This window comes from Myripristis murdjan, chromosome 3 (assembly GCF_902150065.1).
Source record: "Myripristis murdjan chromosome 3, fMyrMur1.1, whole genome shotgun sequence".
Lineage (NCBI taxonomy): Eukaryota > Metazoa > Chordata > Actinopteri > Holocentriformes > Holocentridae > Myripristis > Myripristis murdjan.
The window spans coordinates 27,781,186-27,795,862 of record NC_043982.1 but is presented as its reverse complement, the minus strand read 5'-3'; the positions used below and the strand labels follow the sequence as shown (position 1 = coordinate 27,795,862).

At 39.9% G+C, this 14,677-nt stretch overlaps 1 protein-coding gene across 1 annotated transcript; it reads left to right on the top strand.

The window, feature by feature from the left end:
* Window positions 1-1,587: 1,587 nt before the first annotated feature.
* Window positions 1,588-14,352, top strand: supv3l1 (SUV3-like helicase). Its single transcript, XM_030048287.1, has 16 exons — window positions 1,588-2,014; window positions 2,981-3,058; window positions 3,482-3,589; window positions 3,712-3,826; window positions 4,550-4,718; window positions 5,570-5,681; window positions 6,177-6,254; window positions 6,745-6,836; window positions 6,972-7,152; window positions 7,657-7,750; window positions 9,326-9,445; window positions 9,536-9,635; window positions 9,765-9,845; window positions 10,247-10,423; window positions 11,176-11,324; window positions 12,887-14,352. The coding sequence occupies exons 1-16, from the start codon at window positions 1,735-1,737 to the stop codon at window positions 13,290-13,292; spliced, it is 2,340 nt and encodes a 779-aa protein (XP_029904147.1). The 5' UTR covers window positions 1,588-1,734; the 3' UTR covers window positions 13,293-14,352.
* The last annotated feature ends 325 nt before the right edge of the window (window positions 14,353-14,677 follow it).

Genomic DNA, 14,677 nt, shown 5'->3' with positions numbered 1-14,677 from the left:
CTGGAATTCATAAGAGTGTTTGTAAAAGTTACCCAAGTGTTTGTAGCCAGGGCCAACCCAATAAACAATTTAGACATTTGTTTAGGGCCCCTGATTGGTTCAATGGGGGCCCAGACAGCCTAAATTGATATAATATTATTCAAATCAAATCATTGTAGCTTTATTTCTGTGATATTGTGAAACTCTCCTGAAACCCAGCCGAGGGAGTTGGGTTAAACTGGCTCTAACAAGATTTTTTTTTTTTTTTTTTTTTTTTTTTTTTTTTAATAGCTTGGAGCTCTAAATAATAAGGCAATCCACAAAGTTTAACACTTGCCACAACCATTTTGGAGGCTTTACTTTATGACAGCATATAGGGGTCTGTGACGTTGCGAGCTGGGACTGGCTGTTAGGCTTGACAGGTCTGTTATGTACTTATATTTTTGGCATAACAGAGCTTTGATATCATGGTTATGTGTGTGACATTGCATGTTACTCAACCACTACACTTTTTAAAATGCTCTTTCTTACTGTAAAAAGCCCTGCTGGGGACGGTAACTACCTCTATAGCTATAATCTCCACATGCAGAGCTTCATCTTAAGCAACAAGATTTGGTTGTGAACAGGCAAAACGTTGTAAAATTTGCACTGAAAATAAAATAAAAATAGATCTCTGCTTTGCTGCTGGCTGAATCGTTGTGTTATGAGAAGTGGCAACTGAGACCAGCAAATTAATTTATTTGAAATTGTCACTGATTATCACTTTAATATTATGACCATGGCTCTCTTGATCTTATAATTACTGTTGCTGTTGTTATTAGAATAGAAAAATCTGAATTATCTTCTTTCTTTGCCTTGCTGACAGCCACAAAATATTCTCCATCCTTGGTTTTCTCAATTTCTGCTCCTGTTGTGGAAATTTACTGAAACGTGACTGAGCTCCTCAATATAGGATCTTTGTTAGAGTTGCTCAGTGGGCTGAGTGAGATGAGTGTTTAAAAAACAGAGGTGCCCGTGTTTTAGGTTTTAGGCAACCATTAACGTCATCTCGATGCGCCGTAGTGATGAAATATAGACGAAATTGCTCAGTGTGGCAGCGTGGGTGTGTAAAGATAATGTGGCAGAGACGGCATGTGCAAGAAAACAGCCAAAGTTTTGTTTTGGGCAACAACACAAAACACGAGACGAGAGTTGGGTTTATGATTAGATCTAGAACTCACATTTCACTGATTTCTGCTTTTGCAATATTTCACTTTTGCTTTGTTTCGGTTTTGCATCATGATTATGCTGTCGGAGACTTTTTTTTTTTTCCCTAACTGGAGTGATCTCAATCCAGAAACGATCTTGGACGGACTGTATAATAGGGGTCCTTAGGATTTCCTCATTTGGGGTCTCCGTAGCAAAGTCTGTTCAAAAGTCACACTCTTATTATAGCAACAATTAACGCAAACAATATTTTAAAGCGTTGTTAAAATATTTATAAACTCAAGCGAATCATTTAAGTATTAATCTTTAGTTAAAGTACTAATAGAATAATTCCCGTGCAAATATGACACTCAGGCATATTTATGGACAGCTCCTCGGCGGCTGGGCCTGTCCCACGTTGTACACCAGGAGGAAGGGAGTGTAGTGACCCTGTCCTCTGCTCAAGTTGGTGTTGTGCACCCCACATTCAGACTTATTTAACAACATGGAGCGATAAGTCATCATTTGTGGATAAAACCCGCTTAAGGGACGCTGCCCGGCCACACAGCCATGTCGGTAACCCGCTGTGTGTACCTGCTGTCCCGGCTCCACCGGCGCCTCAGCCCCCTGGCTCCCCGCAGTGCTGCCGCCTCGCCTGGCTGTCAGCTTTCAGGACCTGCTTTGTTGTTAAAACGTCAAGCTGCTTCACCGGAGTCGTGCAGGAGTGTTTCGTCCAACAGTTCCTCTCCAAAACCCCCCGACACCTCTCTGTTTGTCCCCCTGCCTGTGAAGAGTGATGCCGCTGTGGACGGGGCCGTCGGAGCGGAGCTGTCCCAGCCTCTGGACAAGAGTGAGCTCACCTCGGCTAGCGCTAATCTCTGCTAATGTCGCGTTTAGTTCGTTGCAGCAAATAAGCATTTTGTTTGTGTCTTTTTTTCCTTGTAAGAACCAGAACCAGATGAATTGTGAACCAGTTTGCCTTATCTGGCTGGGCGATGTATTGATATTGGCATATGAAAGTAAATATCGCCTGGGGTTTCGGATATTGTAATATCATGATATGGCATGTGATGTCTTTTTCTGGCTTTAATTCTAACATTACAGCGAAGGAATGAAACTGCGCTGAATCTGGACTTATTAGATTGCTATAACTGTTTGTTGCACAGTGCTGACAAAAATTCTTGATGTTTTTGCCAAATATCTCGATTGCAATGCAATAAAGTAGCAATATAGTTACTTTACGGAGTGTTTTTTTTTTTTTTTTTATCAGAATCAGACCAAGCACTGTCTTAGGCTGCACTGAAAATAAAAATAAATTATTATTATTATTATTATTATTATTTTGCTTCAGCCAGTGTTTTGACACCAAGCTTCACCAATATTTGTGTAACAACAAGTGTAACAACAGTGAAAATTGAGCATTCTTCAAAAAACAAAAAACAAAAACAAACAAATAAAAAAACAGTATAAGAAAACTAAATGGATGGAGAAAATGCAGTTACTTCACAGAATATTTTTTTGATTAGATGACACAAATCACTTTCCTAACCCTAACCCTACGGTTGATGTTGTCCATATTGTTTCCTCTTGAGATATTAATATCAAATAACATTTCAACCAATTATCAGACAATGTAACATGTTAAAATTAACTAAATGTGGTGGTAGTGAGGTGGGGTGAAATCTTGGGGATGACAGAGAAACCAGTTGCCTCTTTGATTCTGACATCCCGTGTGTGTGTGTGTGTGTATGTGTGTGTCTTTCTGCTGTGTGTCTTTCTGCTGTGTGTATCGTGGTGTGTGTGGCTCCTGGTTCAGGCGAGCTCCTCAAAGTTCTCAACCGCTTTTACAAAAGGAAGGAGATGCAAAAGCTGGCAGCAGACCACGGCCTGGATGGTGAGAGTTAATAAACATCTTCTGGTCATCTGCACACCATTCTCACACTAAACATGCCTATTGATGCATTAAGATGAAACAGTTTTTTCCTTTAATCCCTTGGCTTAAATAATACAGGGTGACCCAAAAAAACGGGAATCTTTGAAGTGCATATTGGCTGACATGAGCAAGTGGCAGCACAATTTTTAAAAAATGAATATTCCATCATTGTTTCTTAAATGGCATGTTTTAAGGTTTCAATTACTATGAATAAAATATTTTTCTTCCATCACTCTTGGTTTTATTGAATTGTTAAAAAGTTCCCGTTTTTTTGTGTCACCCTGTACTAGCAAACAACACGGACTTAGTTGGTGTGAGTCCCCTGCCTAAGGGAAATGTAAATGTTTTCTTTGGTGTTTTCTGTGTGTGTGTCTCCATGTGCAGCTCGTCTGTTCCACCAGGCCTTCATCAGCTTCAGGAAGCACGTACTGGAGATGACATCACTCAGCGCTGACCTGCACATCATCCTCAGTGACATCTGCTGTGGAGCAGGTACTGTAAAGAGAAGAATTGTATTATCATGATTCATTATACCTGTGTATGTTTCTCTCAGTTAATGTTTTAACCAAAATTCATTTTTTTAAATTTTTGTTTTTTGTCTGTTTGCCCTCAAGGTCACATTGATGACATCTACCCATACTTTATGCGTCATGCCAAGCAAATCTTCCCCATGCTCGACTGCATGGACGACCTGAGGAAGATCTCAGACCTCAGGGTGCCTGCAAACTGGTAAGTGCACTGTTAACATTTTATACTGGTTAGACACGTTATACTGGTCCAGACACAGTGAACCTTGCCGGTTGATATGAGGTGGAGCACTACCTGTGGTCAGTAGTGTAGAAATAACATTTAGTTTATTTATAGCTGATTATTTTGACTAATGCCCCAACTACCGATTATTTTAATAAACTGGGTAGACTGCCCTGTAGAATAGGCAATAACCATAATATGTGTCATTAATATTTTTGATAAGTCTTAATAATTATGGAAGCTGAAACATAAAGCTTCTCTCTGGCTGCAGCAGGTCACCTGTTTCTGTGTAAAAACCTGGTAATCTAGTGTTGAGCAGACTTCATCAGTATTTTGGTGTTTCATGTCATTTCATCCTCCAAAAACCTCTGTGAATAGATGCAAATGATTAAGACTCACAATATTTGCTTTGTTGTTTTAAAAGATCTTCTTTTTCTCGAACAAAAATGATTTATTCTTCTGTTGAGTCTCAAATCGGTGGAACTGTTAAAACTCTATTAATGTGTGGGGTTTAAGGGCTGTAGAGAAAAGGCTTATTGCTATTCAGGCTTATTGTACTGGTATAATTAAATAGTACCAATGCTGCTGCACACATGTATTTCCTCTATAATAACTCTTGGTTTCATGCAGTATCTATGTCATAACCTGTAAGATGAATCTGCATTTACTTATTGTATTTGTGTGTCTGCGTGTGTTGGTCAGGTACCCCGAGGCTCGTGCCATCCAGAGGAAGGTGATTTTTCATGCTGGCCCCACTAACAGCGGTAAAACTTACCATGCCATCCAGCGCTATCTGGCTGCCAAGTCTGGGGTCTACTGTGGGCCGCTGAAACTCCTGGCCCACGAAATTTTTGAGAAGAGCAACAATGCGGTACGTGTGTGTCTTTCTGTTTTTGTCTTTGTCTTTCTCTGTCCTGTATGTGTTTGTCTCGCTCTGCATGCTCACTGTTTTTTTTTTTTTGTTGTTGTCTGTCTTGTCCTCACTCTGTCAAACTTTGTGCCATTTCATTGGGTCAAGTCTAGGGCTGAACAGTATGGACGAAATCAAATAAAACCATCTTTTAGACCAAATACCTTGATGTCGATACTGTGGTGGTGACTATCGGTGCTTTCAAAGAATATTTACACATTGATATTTTTGACAAATAATCATCACTAATGTCTATATAATCAATATCACCAAGTCTTTAATGGCAACATTTACGCCAGAACATGATATTATGATACCCAATATCCCAGACGATATCTATTCTCATTGTATTTGAATATTGTATTTGGATATTTTTAAGACAAATTACATTTACATCTTGTATTAATATGCATCTTCAGTGTCCGTATTTAGATTCGCTTGCGATCCAATAACACTGTACCACACATGCCACTTCCTCTTGTTGGGGCTGATGTATTAATTGTGCTTATATAGTACATTGTATATCCCTTACATATTACAGTAACAGCAGTGGAAACTAACTGCCTACTTGTCAGGGAAACAAGTCCTATTTAAGTTTCACTTTCATTTTCCTAGTTTAGATGGCACTGCTCTCTGTCAGAACATAATGTAATGCAAGAGACTGATTTTGACCAATTTTATACTTTGCACATAGACTGTGTGTGTGTGTGTCTTCTATTTTTTGTGTTTTTAAGGTATCGTCTTTTATCCCATTCTCAACATTCTGTGCTGTTGATGTGTGTGTGTGTGTGTGTGTGTGTGTGTATTCTCAGAATGTGCCATGTGACTTGGTAACAGGAGAGGAGAGGACGTTCGTGGACCCAGACGGCCGAGCAGCCGGTCATGTGTCCTGTACCATTGAAATGTGTAGTGTCACAACACCTTGTAAGTAAACATAACACATATACACACACTGGGTTTAATGACTTATCATGCAATTTAATGATCTATGAGAAATGTAACGGGCATGCTCAGTGTGGGTCGAATGTAATGTCAACACACGAAGAGCACCTTGGTGTGTTGACAAAAATTGACAAAAAATGGGCAGGGTGGATAAAGTAAGGAAAGAAGAAAATAATTATTCCCCAGGGATTTCAGCATCACTGGCCCAGTTTGACTAATCTTGTATGAATATTGCGTCTTGTTTCTGAGAGCTGGTATCAACAAAGTGATACTTAGTGGCCAAAAGGACAGAGCTTTGAAATGAAAACTTTGCACAAGCAAGAACTCTTCCTGTATGAAATAATGCTTATATGTCTTTTTTCTATGAGAGATGCTCATAAGGATAAAGCAGCTTCTCTTGCTTGATTATCTGGAAAATAAAACTGTTAGACAACATGTTTTTACTGTATGCTTCTTATAGTATGTGTCTGTTTGTAGATGAGGTGGCTGTTATTGATGAGATTCAGATGATCAGAGACCCTGCCAGAGGCTGGGCCTGGACCAGAGCATTGCTAGGTTAGTATCACAAACACACACACACACACACACACACACACACACACTCTCACACACACACACACACACACACACACACACACAGATTTGGTCCTCATGTCTCTTTCTGCAGCTTTTTTTTTTTTTTTTTTTTTTTTTTTTGTCAGCTCTTTAATGCATGTAGCCCACAGTTAATGTTTGAGAACCCATACATTAAAAAACATTATGATGACTAAGGGATGATAATCAAAACTTTCTGATCATATTTGTTTCTTTATGATTTTGTTTTCTTTATGACTTTTTTTTTTGGCAAAGTAGATGTACAGTTTGACCAGTAATTATGTGCAACCGCATGTTTGCATGCTACTTATGTTATGTCACACACACCTGTTGTCAGACTCCCTGTTGAATGCAAGATTGTCTCCTTTGCTTCAAAAAGTTGCCAGTGTGTCACTGCAGGTGGAAAAATGTTTTGAACACAGGATTGTTTTTTGCACTTTAATCTGTGAAGGCCTGTGTGCAGAGGAGATCCATGTCTGTGGGGAACCAGCCGCCATAAACTTCATCAGAGAACTGATGTACTCCACAGGAGAGGAGGTGGAGGTAATGATGTCCAACAGGAGGAGAGGAGTTGATGTCTAAGAGTTCTTTTTTTTAATGTTTGCCTGATGACCCCATATCCTTATTTTTCATCTCCAGCTTTCCCTCTTACTCTCTGCTCTCTGTGTGTCTCTCCAGGTCAACACCTACCAGCGCTTGACTCCGTTCTCAATCTTGGACCATGCCGTGGAGTCAATCGACAACCTGAGACCAGGAGACTGCATCGTCTGTTTCAGCAAAAACGACATCTACTCCATTAGCCGACAGATTGAAGCTAAAGGAGTAGAATGTGCTGTAATTTATGGCAGCTTACCACCAGGTAAGTGTGTGTTAGTGTGTGTGTGTGTGTGTGAGTTTTGGTAGGATATATATGTGTTGTGGGTGTATGTGTGTTTGTGTGAGAATTACCTTCTTCCTGAAACCTCTCAAAGACTAAAAAGTAGGCTAGAATGACACTTTATTTTGCAATTTTCCAATTTACATGAAGGCCTCACATGTACAGCAGGTACCTCCAATCAAATCTATGTGTGGGCTGCATTTTTATTGTTTTTTGAGGTACAGATATGTCTGTTGGAATATAATATCTGCAGAGGTAGTCATGTGTGAGAGTAATTTGTGAGACAGTAACAGGAAAGAAATTATTTTGTTGGACTGTAATTGAGGTAACATTTGGAATTTAGGTTGTGCTCTTTTAGGTTGCAGCACTGTATGCAATTTAGTAAGACTGTAGTCATTGACATCAACAGGATCTCATTAGTTAACAGCAGGATCCATTTATTAAAATATTAGACTTTTAAAACCAAACTTATTCTATGGTTTACAGGTACGAAGTTGTCTCAGGCTAAGAAGTTTAATGACCCTGATGACCCCTGTAAGATCCTTGTTGCCACAGATGCAATTGGCATGGGCCTTAACCTGTAAGTATTACTCCACGGAGGAAAAATTACAACAGCCTCCATGTAGGAAACTGTTATTTTAATGAAGCCGCCTGCTTATTTGGAAATGTTAAATAGGTCACAGGAAATTACTTCAAAGGATCAGAGTCTCTAAGGCCTAGTTCAGATGCTGTGCCAGAGCCGTGGTAAACTCAGCTGAGACGTTCATTCAGTCGTTGCTTGAAGAAGTATTTTATATTTTAGTTTGTTTATCATTCAAGTCTTCATCTTGGGGATATATTTGACTGTCTGTTATTTACATACGTTTTGTTTTTTTTCTTGGCTGAATGTGTTCATTAACAAATATCTGTTACCAATGAGCCATCAATAGCTATGTTTACATGGACACAAATAATCGGAATAAAGGCCAAATCAGGTTAAAAATGCTTCATGTAAACACGTCAATCGGAAGATTGTGATCCGATACGGTCCATTCGGAAAGAAATTTCATTCCGAAAGAGAGAGGTGGTTTATGCCGATCATTATTCCGAACGGCGTCCATGAACACATCCATTCGGATCCTGTCTTCCTGGTTGGGGTAAAATTATCTCCACTGCGCATGTGTGTTACGTCATGATGCGTTTCTGCCTTTGCGGCAGCCGGTCGTTTTTCGGCAAGCAGCAAACGGTCCAAAAGGTCCATATTAAAAAAAAAAAAAAAAAAAAAAAACTACATAAACAGACAGTGTGCCAGAGGGGAGGAAAATAAAATGTGAGAGGCACAAAGAGTGAACGAGCTGAGGACGTGCAGACAACGCGGCGTTTGTTTACAACACAGGCGGAAGTACAGCTTCTTCTTCTACTACTGTTTCCAGAAAATTAGACAACTCCGCGCATGCCCAAATGATTTATTCTGATCAAACGCTTGGTGCATGTATATGCACGTCATGATCGGATCATTTTATTTAGTGTACATATAAACAGTGGATTTGGAATTTCCGATCAACCAAGGTTTAGATCGGATTGGAGAAATTTTGCGCATGTAAACATAGCTAATGTCAAAATGAATTTTCTGATTGTCTCTAAAGTAGCTGATTTGTAATGCTGTACTATGGAACATTTTGATTTGACGCTGCTTTTCACTAAAGGCTGTGACACAAGCTGATAGTCAAGTGTCATAAAAGGACATGAAAGCCAACTAGTAGCCCTACCATATTACAGAAAGTCAGTTAATCAAGCTTGCAGTTGAGTTTCTCTTTTATTGCAGGAACTTGATCTACTGCAATCCACTCAATGTGATACGAGCATGTGCACAATAGAGCAAAGTTCACTGTATGAAATAAATGAGGTTATCTTGTGCAACATTAGTTGATTTTTGCCACACCAAATTGCAGTTTAGTTTGCCGTGGCATCAGCTCACTGTTGGAACTGACATCTAGGTGTTGAAGACAAAAACACTACATACACTTACACATATAGGTGCATATACATTGAACCGCCTATGTTGTGTGACTTGATAAACTCTCCTGCTCCTTCTCCACTACTGCTGTATTACACAATGTGAGATCAGTTTTTTTAATCTTACACACGTCTGTCGCCTTTCTCCATCTCTCTCTAGGAGTATAAAACGGATTATCTTCAACAGTCTGGTGAAGCCCAGTGTCAACGAGAAGGGGGAGAAACAGATGGACACCATCACCACATCACAGGCTCTGCAGATAGCAGGCCGAGCAGGAAGGTTTGTGTAACTCTCAGTACTGCTGTACCCATCCAGAGGGGAGAGGGTGGCTATCCATTTAATTCCATCTTCTCCTGTCATCTCCTGCAGGTTCTCTTCCAAATTTAAAGAAGGAGAGGTGACCACCATGCACAGAGATGATCTGCCTGTCCTAAAGGACATTCTCAGCCACACAGTGGAACCCATAGAGGTTAATATACTTAACACAGTTAATACACGCACACACACACACACACACACACACACACACACACACACACACACACACACACACACACACACACTCAGAAAGTGTTTCTAATGTTCTTCTCTGTCTCAGACTGCAGGTCTCCATCCTACTGCAGAACAGATAGAGATGTTTGCTTATCATCTACCTGAAGCAACTCTGTCCAACCTTGTAGTAAGTGCTGTGGGTTCATTCATTCATGTGTTCATTTGTCCACTATTATTTCATTTTTAGGCACAAGAGCAACAGTGAGAGGAAAACACATGGAGATGGAAATTAGCCAGGCTCAAAACAACTGAAACAAAACTGAACCATTGTTTCATTGTTACTTAACTATTTGCTTCTATGGTGATAATTTAATGACAGTATAGGAGGTATAACGTGGCTCCAGCAACCATATAGGCTTGTGCAATTTAACCTTATTGAGATAGATAATGCCAGTTCATACCTGATGAACTGGCTGAACATTGTGTTTGATTTGTGCTGTTTCAGGGTGTCATTCTCTCACATATGGGTGGTCAAAACCTAACCAGAGGATACATTTTAATGTCATTCTCTGTCCCCCTCCCCTCCAGGACATATTTGTCAGTCTCTCCCAGGTGGATGGTCTGTATTTTGTCTGCAACATCGATGACTTTAAGTTTCTGGCTGATATGATTCAGCATATCCCACTCAACCTGCGGTCACGCTATGTTTTCTGTACTGCTCCCATCAACAAGAAACAGCCTTTTGTATGCACCTCTTTCCTAAAGGTGAGTAGACGTAGAAGGGATCAGGGCAAGGGGCTGTAAAATAGGAAGACGAAAGTAAAGGGACAGATTAATTGACATGTGATTGATATGTCTTTCTGTATTAGTGTCTCTCATACGCACACACACACACACACACACACACACACACACACACACTTTGTCCCTCACTTTATGGTTATTATTCTGATGAAATGAGAGTAGCTAGATGATTAAACTATTGTCCTCAAGAAAGTAACCTTTGATATTAAGGGTTAGGTTGGCGTTTGATTAACAGTAAGCTAACTAACTGCATTAACTACATAGCAAAATATCTCAGCAGTATTTTTCCAGCTTGGTTGTTACTGCTTGCAATGTGAGAGTGATAAACTGCTTAGTCATGAAAAACATGACTTTCATGACTTGTAATTTACCATACTTTCTGAAGAAATATGTGTTATCATGGTACTAAGAGTACGATTGTACGGTACTCTTATGGTAGAATTGTCTGTTATATATCCAGTTGACCTGCTGATACATCACCACTTAATAACTGATACAAAGTTAATAAATGATGGTGTCATTTTCAGCTTAAGGCTAACACTGTCATGGTATTAATTAGGCTGATAAAGTCGCCTCAGAGTTGTTCTGCATTTATGTTATGTTAACTGTAATACTATGAAGCTATTGAGCAGTATACTGCTCTTGTACTAACTGCTCATGTACTAGCCTTTCCTAACAGCATGGCTGTGTTGATGCTGTTGTTTGTCCTCCAGTTTGCCCGTCAGTTCAGTCGAGATGAGCCACTGACGTTTGACTGGGTCTGTCGCCACATCAACTGGCCCCTGGCTCCGCCCAAAAACATTAAAGACCTCGTCCACTTGGAAGCTGTTCATGATGTGTTGGACCTGTACCTCTGGTTAAGGTAAGACAGTCTTTTTAAAACCGCTCTTTGAGAACAACATATCCATATCACAACACTGTACAACCAAAATTGATCATTTCGATTATTATCAATATTGGTGTTGGTGTTGTTGTTGTTGTAAATTTATTATTAAGTAGTAGTGGCTGTTGTAGTGGTGGTAGTACACCAAAGCTGTTTTCTTTTGCATTCAGTGCAGCGCTAAAACAGTTAACATAATCTAGCAGCTTCAAACATCTAAAACAAATCACTGGTGCATTCTGTAGAGCCCTGCCATTCCAATACATTTATCAGTATATGAAGAAAAATGTGCTTCGCTGCAGCTTGTAGTCAATTTAGTCAGTCACACTGTTTTTATCAAACACTGTAAAACTAATTAAAGCAAACTCAAATCCCATCTTACATTCAGATGGCACCAAACACGTTACATCCTTTGCAGTGTATGACAGCATCTGACTAAATGGTACTCAACAGTCACCCCAAGGTCTTGCTAAAGAAATATTGAATATCCATGAGAAAAGTCTTTTTTTGATAAAGTATGCCCAATTTCAGAATTTCAACTCAAATGGTGAATTTTTGACAGCATTCTGCCCTCATGTAAGCACAAATAAAAAAAATATAAAACAGCATCTTTTAAATATTAGCTTTTGGATTGTTTTTAAATTTGTTGTTGAAATGTTGATTTGAGAAATGTTGAGAATGTTGATTATCCTAATTTTACCCTCAAAGCTGAATTTTGCTTTGTAATTATTTTGAATACAGTTGTGCCATTTGTAGCAACATTTGTAAAGTTTGGTCTGTGTTGATCATAGTGTAAAACTACTGGAAGGCACACAGTAGAGTGCAGAACTCCACCAGCTTTATACAGTTGTCACCATATGCCAGTTCCACATGTTGGGCATCCACCCAAAGCAAATCATGCCCACCACCACACTCCCCTCTACCTAATCAACGTGAACAGTGAATAAGCTCTTCCTTGCCTCATGGCCCACCTTTCCACAGTTTAATGATATTTCTTCAATCTGCTCAGAAGTTACATGCCTTTTTATGAGACGCCATGCCCGATTTTAGCCAGTTTAAAAAGTTATATAGGTGCTTAAGTTGCCCCTTGCTCCATGACCAACCTCTCACAAGTTTCATGTAATTCTGTTCCATAAGCTTTAGAGATATGTTGCAAACAAGCAAATAAACAAACAAAAAGAATGGGGTGAGAACATGACCCCGGTTCAAATCTGTGGGCGGAGGTAACCAGTCGTCCACTCACTGCTCTGCTGACTCAGTGAAATCAGGATTTTGCCACTGATGCCACAGTTTGTGATATTGAATCCAAGGTGGTGCTGAGGAAACAGGGCACTGTCTCACGCACCAGTACAGGCTGTGATTTGGGAAAATATGTGACATATGATAAATGAAGGTTTTTTGTTGTTGTTTTTTATTCTTCCATCATATTTTATCATCTTACTTTTTCTTCTATCCCTTTTCTTTCCTGATACAGTATACCAGAGTGGCACTGTTTATGGCTGCTTTCAGTTCTTCTTGTTGTTCACGTCTGTCTTTCTCTTTAGCTACCGTTTCATGGACATGTTCCCAGACACCTCTTTGGTTCGGGAGATCCAACGGGAGCTCGATGACATCATTCAAGAGGGTGTCCGAAATATCACTCGTCTCATCAGAGCCACCGACACGGCAACCTCTGACTCACTGCAGATGAAAAGCAACAACCACAGCCCAACAGCATCTAGTGGCATCAGCAGCAGAGGTCCAAGGGGACAAAGAGGAGGGCCAAAGGAGATGATGGACAGTTCTCTAGCCAATCGCCTGGTGCGGGACGGGCTGCTGACCCCTGATTTGCTTCGGCAGTTGCAAAGGGAGTGGTCCAAAGAGCAGACTAATCACCCCACTAATCATAGCGCACTAGCTACAGGAGGTCACAATAACCACAAAGGGAAGAGGAAAAATAAGAAGAAATGAAGAGGAAAACAGTCATAATGGATGTTGCACATGCTCAGTGCTGTTCCCATGGAGGAGATTAATTGGACTTCATAGCTATAAAAACCTTTCCCCATTTTCCCAATCGGTAACATTGGTTTCCTGAAAAAACAAATGTGTTAAATGGTCCAATGGGCATTTCCCAGCACATAGAGGACCCTAGCAAAGTTTCAGCTCAAGCTAAAAAAGAAACACACCAAAATGGGGATTTTAGCACAAGAGCAGTGATTGGTTATGTCCGTGTGATCTGGCCTAGATTGAGATCACTGTCGGTGTATGTGACAACCTACTAGCCACTGTAGCTGGTGGTAGACAATCATACTGGATAAGGTAGCTTCTCCTACTTTCATACAAACTGCTTGCTACATTCAGTCAGTGAGGGCTTCTCTTATAGCCCTGGTGATGTAGCAGGTACCTGATAGGAGATTGACAGGGCGTATAAAGCACTCCTGACTAAAATCAACTTGAAACCATAAAAAAGTGGCTGCTGTCAGTGCTGAACTCGCCAGCAAAAGGCGCTGTGCAAGTTCCTCTTATGTTACAGGAACAGATCCATTGTCATCGGTTATTTTGGGAGGCAGCATGTCCTGACTGAGCTCCCACTACCCCATTGTTACACTTTCATGTGGTGCATATTATGGACATGCAGCAGTATCTACTATGTACTACTAATGTTTGAATGGAGAGTTGCAGGGTGGTCCATGACAAAAAATTGTCATGTACCATCTGTATATACTGTGGAGGGCGCGGTTTCATTTTCTTACAGTTCGCTTACTCTGGGAAGTGGACTTTAATGTAAAAACTTCACAATAGTGTGAGAAAGGCTTGTATGCTCACCTCGTTTAGATGAGCACTCACTTCAAATGATGATCAAATGATCATACTAATTTCCAATGAATTGTGTTTTGTATTTACACTGTTAATGCATTGAATTGAGCCCAGCCCTAGTGATGTCTATAGGTTATATGACATATCTTTGCCAGTTGCTGGTTGTACATTTAAAATAATGATGACATGAAGAGTGAATAAAAAAGTATGTTTTAATTAACATTTTGATTTCATGACTAGTTTATTTGGTGGCTCACATACATTCTTAAAATCTAAACCGTTTGTATCAGAAAGTGCAGAAAAATCCTATCCTCAAACTTTACTTTTTTATTTTGCATTTTACTGTAATGAAACAGTTGGTATTGTTTTCATGTGCAGAAAGGTTTAAAGACTCTAGGGCCAAGTGAAATCACTGATGTGTTACAAAATGTCAAAAGTGATATTTCTCTTTAGCCTTCAATGAACCTCTTCAGCCATTTTTCAAAGCTGACAATTTGGGGATCTGAGGTTGCTGCAGGACATTGGTGATGTGTCTCTGT